At 35.4% G+C, this 12392-nt stretch overlaps 1 protein-coding gene across 7 annotated transcripts in view; it reads left to right on the top strand.

Moving 5' to 3' along the window:
• Positions 1 to 12392, top strand: part of ARMC2 (armadillo repeat containing 2) — a 68305-nt gene that overhangs the window by 19614 nt on the left and 36299 nt on the right. For 5 of the 7 annotated variants that reach the window (XM_071806657.1, XM_071806660.1, XM_071806655.1 and 2 more), the window contains 4 exons: positions 4044 to 4114; positions 7733 to 7825; positions 10439 to 10617; positions 11882 to 11984. In XM_071806657.1, the coding sequence (XP_071662758.1) occupies positions 4044 to 4114; positions 7733 to 7825; positions 10439 to 10617; positions 11882 to 11984 (446 nt within the window). The remainder of the gene's footprint in view (positions 1 to 4043; positions 4115 to 7732; positions 7826 to 10438; positions 10618 to 11881; positions 11985 to 12392) is intronic. The other 2 variants (XM_065835727.2, XM_071806658.1) reach the window with 1 other exon arrangement.

Below are 12392 nucleotides of genomic sequence, written 5' to 3'. Positions count from 1 at the left end.
AAATTTATGGGTGCTTTGCAGAATCTTGTTAAGTTCTGGATCACAAAGTTCACAACTGAGTTTCATTTCCTTGTTTAAAAATGGAAAATAAATGTATTTCCAGACAGCAGCTAGTGTCTACTGTGTATGGCTTCCTCACAGTGTTTACTGAAAACACGCTGTGCACAGCCTGCATGTGAGTAGCTCATGGCCGTTTTAAGACACTGTTCAGATTCTGGTAAACATGGGATAGTGCCACTTCCTCTCTCCACTTCAAGAGAGAGGATCCACAGATTCAGTTTACTTGGGTGAAAGAGCAGAGGTTCATAATCTCTGGAGGGACAAAGTCATGTGAGATTTTGGCACTTGCAGAAGCAGATAGTAGGGGGCTAATGGCCTTTTTCATACACACTGCCCTTACCTTTTGCTCATTCTCCGTTATTCTTTGAAAACTCTTTGAAAACTAACCCTTATATTCTTCATCCTTTATTGCACTATCTCAGTTACTATGCTCCTTTGTTCTTCTCCCACTTCCATATTTTCTAGTTTTGCCTCTCAAAGCTGTAAGAATAGGTAGGTGTTACAAGAACCGTACCATGATGAGAAGAGAGAGTAGTGTCTAGAGGGAATGCCTTTCAGTTTGACTATTCAGAAAACACAATCATGTTCTCTTTTCTTTCCAGTTAAGCTTTGCTACCTCACTGATCAAAGGTGCTTGTGAGGGACAATTCTGTAGAGCAGCATTGACTTTTTAGTATTAGGCTATGTGTCCCTGTTAAATGGTAACTGAATAATCCATGGGGCACCAGGGCTATGTCTGTACTAATAATTAATAAAAATTAAACAAAGAGTCTCTGGCTTTGTGGCCAACTGCTGTGTCATGGATTATGGTAATACAATGAAAGTATTTTAACCCTCTCTCCACCACGCAAAAAGTGTTGACTGGGGATGCCCCTGCCTCTGCTTGTCTGTGGCCTGTGCAGAGGCATTTGTCAAAGTACTGCCTTTCTTGGGCCAAAACTGTAGCAGGGACCATGCTGAGGATCTAACACTATGGAAAGGTGTGGTGCAACATTCAAGCCCGTTGCCAGACTGCTTTACAAGTAACGACGTAGCTGGATTCTCGGGTGTTTAAGGTTCTGCAGCATGAGGGAAGAGCCCAGGCACTATTCCTCTATTGAGATCTTGCACTCACATTTGTGAATCGCACCTTGCTGTTGTGTGCAGCTTCTTTAGGGAGAACTACCCCAATTCTTTGCCTCTGGGATGCAGTTTCTAGAAATGTGGTTTTCCCTGGAATACCACTGAAGGTGAGAGTTTGCAGATTTAACCGTTAACAAGAGGTGTGTGGCAAGAACAAGCAAGTAAACATCTAAACATGTAGAATTTCTGAATAAATGCTGCTTTCACTTAATTATGCAGGGAAAAATACTGAACACACTACTGCAGTGCTGGCTCACCTTCCTTTTGGAAGTCCACTTAGTCTGTAAGCATTCAAGAAAGCAGTGTTCCTCATTGGGACTACTATGATTGCCCTTATATGAGAGGGATAGAGATGATCCAGTTGCCAGGTTCTTTTTCCTCTGTAAATAATCAGAGCCTCTGTCAGTTGATTTCTTGATGAGTCCCTTATCAGATGATCAGATTTCTGCCAAATGACTTTGTTTCCAAGGCAACCACTCTCTTGACAAGCCAGTTCCCTTCAATAGTAGGTAACATTTTTTAGAGTAGGTTGATTACATTTTAACTGCATAGTTCTTAACAAGATATTGCTCAAGTTTCAGCCTTACAAGAAAGTGAAAAGATAACAAAGAAGCAAAAGTCTCTGTAACTAAAATGGAGTTGGCAGCATGGTAAAGATACATGAAGGGATTTTGTAATCTCGCACAAAAGTCATAAATTGTGCATACTCCCTAAAGACAAGCCTCCCCACCAGTCATTCTTATGTATGTACTCAATGTATTCTTTTTCTCAAAATAATGAGAGTTCCAGTTAAGCTGTTTAACTTGTGAGGATGTTTCCCAAAAGTACAGATAGTTCTGTGAATACTGGCAGTACAGCAATCTGCTTTCCTACTCGCATAGGTCTCTAAACTGGTTTATACCAGTGTTTAAAAAATCATAGGTTCAAACCAGACTTTTTTTTTTTTTTAAAAAAAATACAGTTCAGACTGTGACATGATCTTACCCTTCATCTCAAATATGTGGTGTTTTTAGCTGGTAAGTGTTCTGGTTACCACATCCTTTGCTTCAGTGTCTTTTCTATTCAGCTGCTTTTGTTTCCTGCAAAACTTGCAGGTTTGTCTTTGTTACGGCTTCTTGGATTCATCCTGTGGATTTACTTTTTAGGGAAAGAGGCACAGACAGAATATAGTTACAAAACTTTTTTCTGAGGGAAGCAAACTCAAATATCCATATTCATATAGGCAGATAGTATCATGCCTATATACATTTCTGAATGTAGCTGGGTTAGTATCAGGTGACTGAAGCTGTTATTCTCTTGCCTATACAGTGTTGTTTCAGGTTATAGTCTTGATTTCAGGGATGGTCGAACCTCGTGGAATAATTTCCTAAACTTTTAAAGTTTGTAGGAGGAGGTTTTCAGATAAATGGAACCAAATTTTGATTTCTGTTAATACACTGAATTGTGTTTATTGTGTGCTATAGAAACCCTGTTTTTTACAGATGTTGGTTTATTTTAGAGATGTAAGCAGTTACCTATTTTTTTTAAAGCATTGCTTCCCCAGAGGTGTAGGAATCACTGTATATGAGCTGAAAATATGTCAAGATAGTTTGTATACACATTTGTCTTTTGGAGCACTTACATCTTCATGCAGTAAAAGGAAAGCGTTCTCCACTGTTAACCATAATGAAGCAAGTGTTCCTCTGTAATGTGATTGCTTTGGAAATCTTTAACTGATCACAGGGAGCCATCCAGTCCCTTTTGTAGGGAAGTGACCCTACAAGAGCTTTGTCTTTTATTCTGTCCCCATCTGTTGATAGGATGAGTTACATCTTCTGTCTGGACTGGCAGATAGGATTTAGGCGCCAGTCCGGCAAACCACTTAAACAACAGTTTAGCTTTAAGCCTTATAGCAACTAAATTAACAGGTTTAAAAACCCAGAAATAACATTGCTAACATACCACTATTATGTTTACAAGGAAGGTTAGAAGATTTGGTTGTATTGGTACATGAACTGCAAATCGAATAAGAAGTATTAAATTAAACATACACTGAGAATAGAAAACATAGATAAGAATTTTGTCTTCAGTACAGAATTTAAAGGAGGAGAGATTCCTGTTTAATAGCAAAGAGAGTCTATATCTTGTTTAGTTCTTTTAGATCAGTGCTGCTTGAGTGTGTAGCTGGGCAAACAGAATAGATTTATCGCAGGTATATGTAATAGTTTCCTGTGACTAAAGAAAGACTGATCATACAATCAGCCAGAATTATGGCATTATTCACTGTCACTTCACAAAGAAACGTCGACATACATGTTTCTTACGCTAAGAGAATTAGTGACCACTGTGCAGTTAGCAATAGTGCACAGACCTGAAAATGCTAATATTTTCACTGAAGGTTACTAAAGTGTTTGTTTCTTTTAAAATTCTCTCATTAAAGCTTTTAAAAGTATTAGTTCTGTCAGAAGAGATCACTGTCCTTGTGAATGGATGAACTTACAGTTTTAAGCTAGTTGAGTTTATATTCAGTTAATGAAACAGATGATAAAGTAAAAATTGGCTCTTTCCGAGTTAAGTTTGGTTCAGCTTTCACTTTTATTGTACAAGTGGAAATGCTTTAGGTTTTGTCTTCCATAATGGTGACCTCTTGTGGTGTAAATATGTCAGCATTTCTGAAAGATCTTTCTGTAATACATGCTGGAGGGAGTTTTATTTATGTCATTTTTAATAAGCAGATAACCTACTAACTTAGTAAAATAACTTATAATCTTTTCCAATGAGTTATTAATATGCAGATCTCATACTGAGCACCTGTGAAGAAAGAGGCATTTCGAGCATTCTGTTCTGATATATTTTGTATGTGTACGTACTGTTTCTTTTAGTGACCAAATGAAAAAGCCTGGCACAAGTTCATCATGGCCAAGGAGTACAGGCTGGAAGAGAAAAGTAACAGGTACTTCATAAGGCATTTCAATCTCTAGTCAAAAAATGTGAAATACAGTCAAATAGAAATAATCTAGATTTTGCGATTTGAAGATCTTTTTCTTCTTTAATCACTGAACGGTATTTTAGTTTTCTAGATGTACTTTTTTTTTTTTTTACTGTTGTTACTAAAGAGAAACACTATTCAAGGGATTGTAACTCTAAAAATCCGTTGATATTTTCTCTTGTTTTTCCCACATGCAGGCTTAATAATTTGCCAGTCCATTAACACCTTGTTTGCCCATCACTTTTTGTTAACTGGCGTAATTGCACAGGAACTAGAAAAGTTATGCCAAGCTATATTAGCTGAAGATACAGATTTTGGATTGCCCTGTAGGGATGCATTTTGCTAATTTTACATAACAGATTTTAATTCATTTTTCCTCATAGCTGGCACGTTTAATACATGGCAAGTGCACATTTGAGAATCTGCTATGGAAACCTGAAGTTTCTACTCTGCTATTATTATGCCTTGTTAATATTCTTCTAGAACTGAGAAGTTACATTATTCTGGATCATTCTAGCAAAGGCTGTAGTGTACTCTTGATTTCATTTGCTCCAGAGGAACTGAGAGTATTTAACATGTCATGGGAATTAGTATTCTGTGGGACTGTATTTTCTATGTTTATAAACATTTTAATTTATTTGTGCTGTTGAAAAATCATGTGTGTTATTAGGATTGTTTCTTTTTATATCTGCTTTTTTTTAACATTATGTAGTTTCTGTAGCTTGTGCATACTATATCTTTAATCTCAGAATAAACAGTGGGATGGCAGAAGGAAATCTCAGTTGTTTCTTCTCTATAGTGGGGTCCTGGAAAGAGTGTTCATTTACACATTATTCCTATTTTCTGATATGACTTGTATTTATATTTTCACATTTTAAAGAGGAGGTAGACTGTTTTAATATTTATGTATTAATAGCCACTCAGTATTCCATGAAAAGGCTAAACATGATAAGTCAGGCAGTACACAGCTTTTGAGAGCTCAGTGTTGCTAAGGCTCTTGTATTTACATGCTAAAAACAGCAACCAATAAATTTTGACTGATTAGTGATATTTTTTTTTCTGACCAGAATGCAAAGCTGTGGTTAAGACCTGTGAAAAACTAAGACAATGAACTTCAACTTGCTGAATTCTTTTGCTTGAGTTATTTTTACTGTTGAATTTCGATTTGCTCAATTATGAGGTTCAGGACAGCTTCTGCAATATTTTAAATACAACTAGTGCCATAACTTTTAATCAGCACTTAAAAATATCCCAGGACTGAGACAAATGCATTACAATGTATTAATGTTGCTTTTCTTTATAATAATGTATTTCCTGGTCATTCTTATTGCTAGGATCAATATTGTTTAGAAGATTATTATATTTTTTCCCTTGTTACAAGAGATATTTGTTTTAAAAAATTATGCCCTTATACCTTTTAGGTTCCTGTATTTTTCTGGTGAATGTGAGACAACTTGCAGAAGAGTTGCAAAAAAGAAAAAAATCACTTGTTTTTGTTCTGAACTATAAATTGAATGGCTTTTAATTTTTTTTTTTTTTTTTGTAGTAAGAAGTTGGGTCATATCTGGAAATGCATACATGAACTATTCTGTTTCTTGTATAATAAAGTTAAGCGTGTGCATAGTTAGAAAGTCAGTGCATCTTTCAGTTTGAGAGGTAGCTACAAATTGGAAACAAAAGAAATAACTGAGTCAATATGTGGGTTTTGTGGCAGGAAGGAACAACGCAAACTATTCTACTGTTCTCATTTGCTGTGTTCTTACATTATCTAGAGTAGAACTTTCACTTCATTGCAAATGCTGCTTAGTGCTTTATTAATTAAGCTACTCATTGATCTAAGTAAGACAGTTAACTCATTTGATCTAGAAAATAAAAAGGTGTGCAGATAAGTAACAATAGTATTACCTAACAACATGTACTTATACCAATATGTATATATGCATATACCAACAATATATAGTTATTGTAATAACATACTTACGAGTGTATTACTTATGAAATAGCAGCATTTTTATATAATCTGATGAAATAGATACAATTAATAGATTCATTCTGTGTAAAATATAGGTAGACAGTTAAATTTAGTACAGGTAGACAAAAAGAGTCTGGATTTTTTTTTTTAAGGGCAGGCTTTTAAAATAGTCAGGAAATCTGTAAGTGTTTCACTGTTCCAAGTAATGCTCAGTAGTCAGTAACTTTTTTAAGGTCTGAGATACTGTCCTCATGAGACAAACCCTTCAATATCAGTGTTCTCATATAGTACAGTATTTTTTTGTTTTGATAGTAAGTATGTTAAAAATTTACATTGCCATTTAAATGCGAAAGTAATGAATAATAGGAGACACTTTCTGACAAATCTGTTACTTCAAGAGTTGTATACGTTCTAGTCTTAAAGGCTTTCTTCATGTTTAGGGGAGTTGTGTTTCTTTTGTTTTCCTATTTGAAAACAAACAAAGAAACAACAAACCAGACCCTGTCCTTGTAACAACAGCTTTGGTTGCCTGTGAGTTAAGGAGCTTGACCTCATCTTGAAATCCAAAAATATGCCTACATGCACCTTGTAAGCAATCCTTAGATCCTTTAAAACTCAAGTTGTGCAGTCCAACTGTAGTGGGCCAATGGTCAAGACCAGAATTCTGTTGCTTCACGTAATGCCGGGTGAATGTGACAAGGATGTTCAGCAAGTCGGAATAATTCCTAGTAATATTTCATCCAGATGAAAGTCAGTCCTGGAATCCTTGTTTTAATAAACTGTGTTTCAACAACTCGCTTGTCCAACCTGTAAAGCGGTCCACACTCCCAGTCTTATTTCCAGAATTCCAGACTGCTGATTTTTTGCTCTGCCATTTTTTAACTTGATATTTGTTGTCACTGTGGAGGAAATCTGTTGAGAGTGGCCAAGAAAACTGGGAGTTGGTTGCCTTCAAGTTTTTTGGTATATTTATTGGAGGAAAAAAATCAGATATCTGTAGTTTGCTATTCATTTCCCAAGATTTTGTGTGAAAAATTGTCTAATGTAACAAGGAATAAGAGGGAAACATTATTTTTACAAAATTAGAGTTGAGACATTCTCAAAACTAATTATATGAACTGGTTAGAATTGCCAACAAGGCCTAACTGACCAAAGAGTTAACCGAGCTTGGTGTAATATTGCACATGTGTACTAGATAAAATTGTACAATCCTAGAGGATTGTCTGTAGTATGGACAGTTTTTAACGCAGAATAAGCTGTCACTTGGACACAGAGTTGAAAAATAGTAGGACATGTTGATGTAAAAGTAGCCATTACCTTCCAGTTAAGTGATAAAGAAAAAATTAATGTCAGCAAACAAAAACAAATCTGGCTTTACATATCAAAACATTTATGCATCTAGTTTTGTTTGGAACTTTTTTTTTTTTTTTTGAGAAAAGGTAAGTAAAAACAAGAGCTTGAATACGTAGAATAACCCAGAATATAGCAAAATGTTACATTTTTATGTTTTTTTTTTTCTGACTAATGAATAAAGTATTTGTAGCTATTTATTTGTGTAGAAGCTGAAACCTTCACTGAATATGTGCTTTTGTTTTGAATGTATTTTGAAGGCTTAAAGGATGAAACAAGACTAGATAAATCAGAAGAGGAAGAAATCTTTTGGCATAGAAAGATTCTACCAATTCTTCATGAACTGGAGAAAGGTGGGTCACGCTGTTCTGGAAAGGGTGTGTTTTCCACACTATTTCCTGCAGTAAACATGGGACTTATTAGTGTTTACTACAAAAGAATAACAGTAGTTGGACTCTGTTGTCTTTTATGCTTTCATATGTTCAGTGACTTTGCAGTGTAGAACTGGCCTGGGCAACTGTCTCTTGGTGGCCCTGCTTGAGCAGGGGGCTTGGAGCAGGTGACTTCCAGAGGTGCCTTCCAACCTCAACCATTCTGTGATTCTGTAAAAAAAATACTGGCTTAGAGAAGATCTTGTCTAATTCAGTTACCTTATTTTAGACAACATAGGTCTGCCAGCTTAGTCACTGACAAGGTAATAATTTTAACAATAAAATACTGCACACAATTACTGTTTTAAGCATAGAATGTGTGTTGTTGAGTGTGAAACACCTGTATAACACAGATTTCCAAAATATATCATTATTTTAAAAAGACGGGATTCTCATTTCCACATCTGTCACTGAAATGTAGAAAAACAGCAATCAGGAAATTTGAAAACAACTGTGCAACTTCACATTTTCTTTCCTGAGATTGTCAAATATGAGACCCTGAGTTAGGGTTTTGCATAGTGAGATGTTCTTTGTAGGTAAGCAAAACATTATTTAGAGGTAAAATCTAATAATGTGTTTCCCTTGTCATGAATGTAACTATGGAAAAGCAATTCTCATGCCCCTTTTCTTCAGTCTTTACTTGATTTGGTTAGTTTGCTGGGTTTTTTTTAGCTTTTAAAAAACTTGATTATGGCCTAGTTTTTCTAATAACAGATGAAATCACCTAATGATTCCTTCTTACTAGTAGTACTACAAAAACCTTGAAGTTAAGAGTTCTGCTGCTTCTTGAATGTTCACACAGATTGTAACTGAACTGCATAATTTTCTGCTGCAGCTGCTTGTTATATTGCTTTATTTAGGCTGTTTACTGCACAATGACTGTTTCACCTATCAAAATGAATGTTAGAATTTCATCATTTTAGTGTTTTGAGTGGATCTGTTGGTAGTTGGTATTTTTTAATTTTGTGTGCAGTCACTTGCTTCATATATTTCAGCTAATACGCTGCACATGCATTTAGGTCACATTTGTTTTTTTATGTTTTAATAGAAAAGCCTTTTTCTTCCCCTTTCTCCCTCAAAAATATTTGCAGAAAACTTCCAATTCAAAAATCTGAAGTGTAACCTGAAACTTAAGTATTGTGTAAAATCTTATGCACTTGAGATGGTTGTTACGTGACAAAAAGAAATAGAACCCTAAAGTCTCTTTTTCTAGAGGAGCAAACACTTAATTTTGTTACATTCCAGTACTCAAGCAAGGATAAGCTTCAAAAATGCCCCGTGGGATGAGTGATGAGTAATTTTTGTTGATGTTAATTTTCATGAAATGGGATGGAGACCTTTCAGGTTTGGTTCCTTGCCACTCCTGTTTCACTGCTTACTGGAGCAGGGGGTTTGGAATCTTAAATTTTGTTAACTTTTTTGTCATGATGGGAGCAGAAATGAAATAGTTGTTGCTGTTCCTTGAGTGTGATGGTTGCAAACCGAAAGCTTCCAGGCACTGCTCAGCATGAGAGGTGGGTCCTTGAATGGGCCTACAGGTTTGGAGCTTTAGATATAATGTTTTCTAATGTAATTTCCTGTCCATATATGTTTCATCACACATGTTTTTCCTCCTTGAATATGGCTCTATTTCAGCTGTACAGTACATCCTTAGTAAATGCAGAGTCAATACAAGCAGTTTAAGTGGGTTTATATGGTATTTTATTAGTGTCATCTTATAGACACAAGCAAATGTAAGAAAAGAAAAAAAAAAAAACCCTCACTCTTGAATTTTAAAAATAGGCAAGGCTTTGCCTTTTCTATCTAAAGTAAACATGTACATGATTCCATTGTATGGAGATGCAGGTTTTGTAATAGTTTACTGCAGGTTTTTGTGGTTTGTTTTTTTTGTTGTTGTTTTTGGGGTTTTTTTGTGTGTGTGTTTTGTTTTGGTTTTGTTTGGTTTTTTTTTTCCTTTTTTTTTTTTTTGTGGTTTTTAAATAGTGCCTAAGAGATACTGGCTAGGATGTAGATGACTTCTTTGTCAGTAGGCCAACAGTCACTCAGATGTATCTTGCACATCTACTATGCATTAGAGAGTTCTAACAAGTTTTTACATTCACTTGTTCTTAATCCCAGCAAGGTTTGATGTATTAGTCTATGTATACAGGCAGAAAAATATTCCTTAACTGTCTCTTTTTCAAATGTAATGTTTGGTGGAGCTCCTTAAAGAGTATATGCAGATTCACAGTTTCCTGGTAGACATTTGGTCAATCTGATTATTAGGTATTAAAGGTGAGTTTCATTTTGGCTTTTGATATTATTTTGGCTTTGTGGTTGCTTGGCTTGAACCTCACCTTTTTGAAAGAGCAGCATAAAACTGTTTCTGAAGATTGCGTTATCATTTTATCAGATTTATTGAGCACCTTTTTATCTTGTTGTTGTGCAGGCCATTCTTTATTTTGTTCTCACCTGTCATTTTCTATTGAGATGCTCTGGAAAAGGTGGCACTGATAATTATTCTTTATTTTTCTCTGCCTACCCACCCCTTTCAAGTAGAAGACGATATAGAAAATCTTTGTCTGGCTTGCACCAAGCTCTATCAAGCCTTGAGTGAAGGAAATATGCTTGGAAAAAGATTTAAAAGAAGAAGTGTGCTTCTGAAGACATTATATAAACTTGTAGATGTTGATTCAGATCCACTTTGTCTGAAACTGGCAAAGATTATTCTGGCTGTAAGTGTTTTAACATGCTGTTTGGTAGAATGTGAAGCTCAAAATTGTGAATTACAACTTGCATTTAGTTTTTCATGTCATACTTTTAAATTGTGTCTAAAGTAATCCATTCCGAAACACCATTTCTTGCCATAAAGATACGGGTCTCCAGATCGGCACTTGCTGGAGGCAATTTTTTGCAGGGAAGTTACATCTGAGAGAAAAAGGAGGGGTATGAAATAGCATAGTTGGTGTGTGGTGGCGGGAATCTTGCTTAGGCATGGAAAAAGAGATGGTATCCTATGCTGTGGTACACGTGCAGGGATTTAAACAAAACAATAATTAAAAAAAATACACATGGAAAGGAAGCTTAGTTTTTTAACAATATCTTGACCTTATTAAGCTTTATCTGAAAATACCAAAATGGGGCTTTTGAATGTAAGTGTAATGATCTGTTTCTCTAGTATTTCTGGTTAAAACTCTAAATTAATTTGGTGCTTTTGAACCTATTGGTTCATCTTCTATTAAGTATGTGTGGACAGTCGCTGGTGAAAGGATACAGACTAGCATTGTATTGTAGACGTTTTAGTAATGTGTGTGTGTGGAGGGTTCTCCTTTAAGGTAGCATGTGTTACTTTGATCAGAAGATATAATTATGTATTTAGATACTACCTGGATGTTAAATGGCGCTTATAAAAAAAGTTCTGTTACAGTTATTTTTGTGGGAATCTTATAAAAGTCATGAACAAGACAAGAAATTGCCCTTGAAATGCAGAGGAAGAGATTTGTTGTTGTATTTTTAAGAATTTTACTTCCCTTTCATGAGCTGTCAATGACAATTAGTACATCACAAGATCTTATTTTCTGATGTTTGAGGATAACTGCCATCATGACGTACTGTTGTACTGGACTTCTTTGTGATATGGCCATAGTTGCCAAACCAGTGAATCCTATGCTGAATTTCTTTGTAACAGTGCATTAGGAAAAAAAAAAAAAAATTGCAAGTTACTGATATCCTACCTGCAGAAAATACATTAAAAGTTTATATATCATCTGTTATTTTAAAGTCAGCACAATTTGCTAAGTAGAGCTTAAACTAGCTATGTTTCAGACTCCTTTAGTTCTGCAGACTTTTCAGTTTGGCTCAGTGTACAGTCAGGGCTTCTGCTGGAATTTAATAGTTTTGTGAGAATACAAGTTTGCCGTGGTGTCTGAACTTATAAAATGTTATGGTGCATTTTTGTATGTAGATTTTAATTGTGGTTTTTATGTCTTTTCTTTGCAGATGAAAGTGGATGGAAAAAATCTTCTCAGTGTTTGCAAGCTTGCATTTAAAATTTGCAGGAATGAAGAAAATGATGGTGTCATTCAAAATGATAAATTATTGGGTATGTATTCCATTCTTGTATATAAGTTAGATGTTGAAATTCAATAGTTAGATTGATCATCTTTCAAGAAACATTGTGCACACCCTACAGATTGCCTACTAGGTCAGACTAACAGTCCATCTAGTCCAGGATTTTGTGTATAATGATGGCGACAGGGGATGCTGTTTAGGGAGAGCATGGAGGTCTATATGTTTCCTGTGTTCTGTTTCCACTATACTAACCCAGCAATTGGAATTGTTACATTCTATTAGGGACATTAGATGGTGCATCCCTGCCTAATCCTTTTTAGTATCTGTTTATAGATCCTTTGTTTGTTAACTTGTCTAGTTCATTTTTGAACTTTCTGATTCTGTCTGCCTTTGCAGTCTAATAGAGCAACAAGTTCCAGAAGTTCTCTGTCTGCTGTTT

This window comes from Patagioenas fasciata, chromosome 3 (genome assembly GCF_037038585.1).
Source record: "Patagioenas fasciata isolate bPatFas1 chromosome 3, bPatFas1.hap1, whole genome shotgun sequence".
In the NCBI taxonomy this organism is placed as follows: domain Eukaryota; kingdom Metazoa; phylum Chordata; class Aves; order Columbiformes; family Columbidae; genus Patagioenas; species Patagioenas fasciata.
This window is presented reverse-complemented; position numbering and strand designations above follow the sequence as displayed.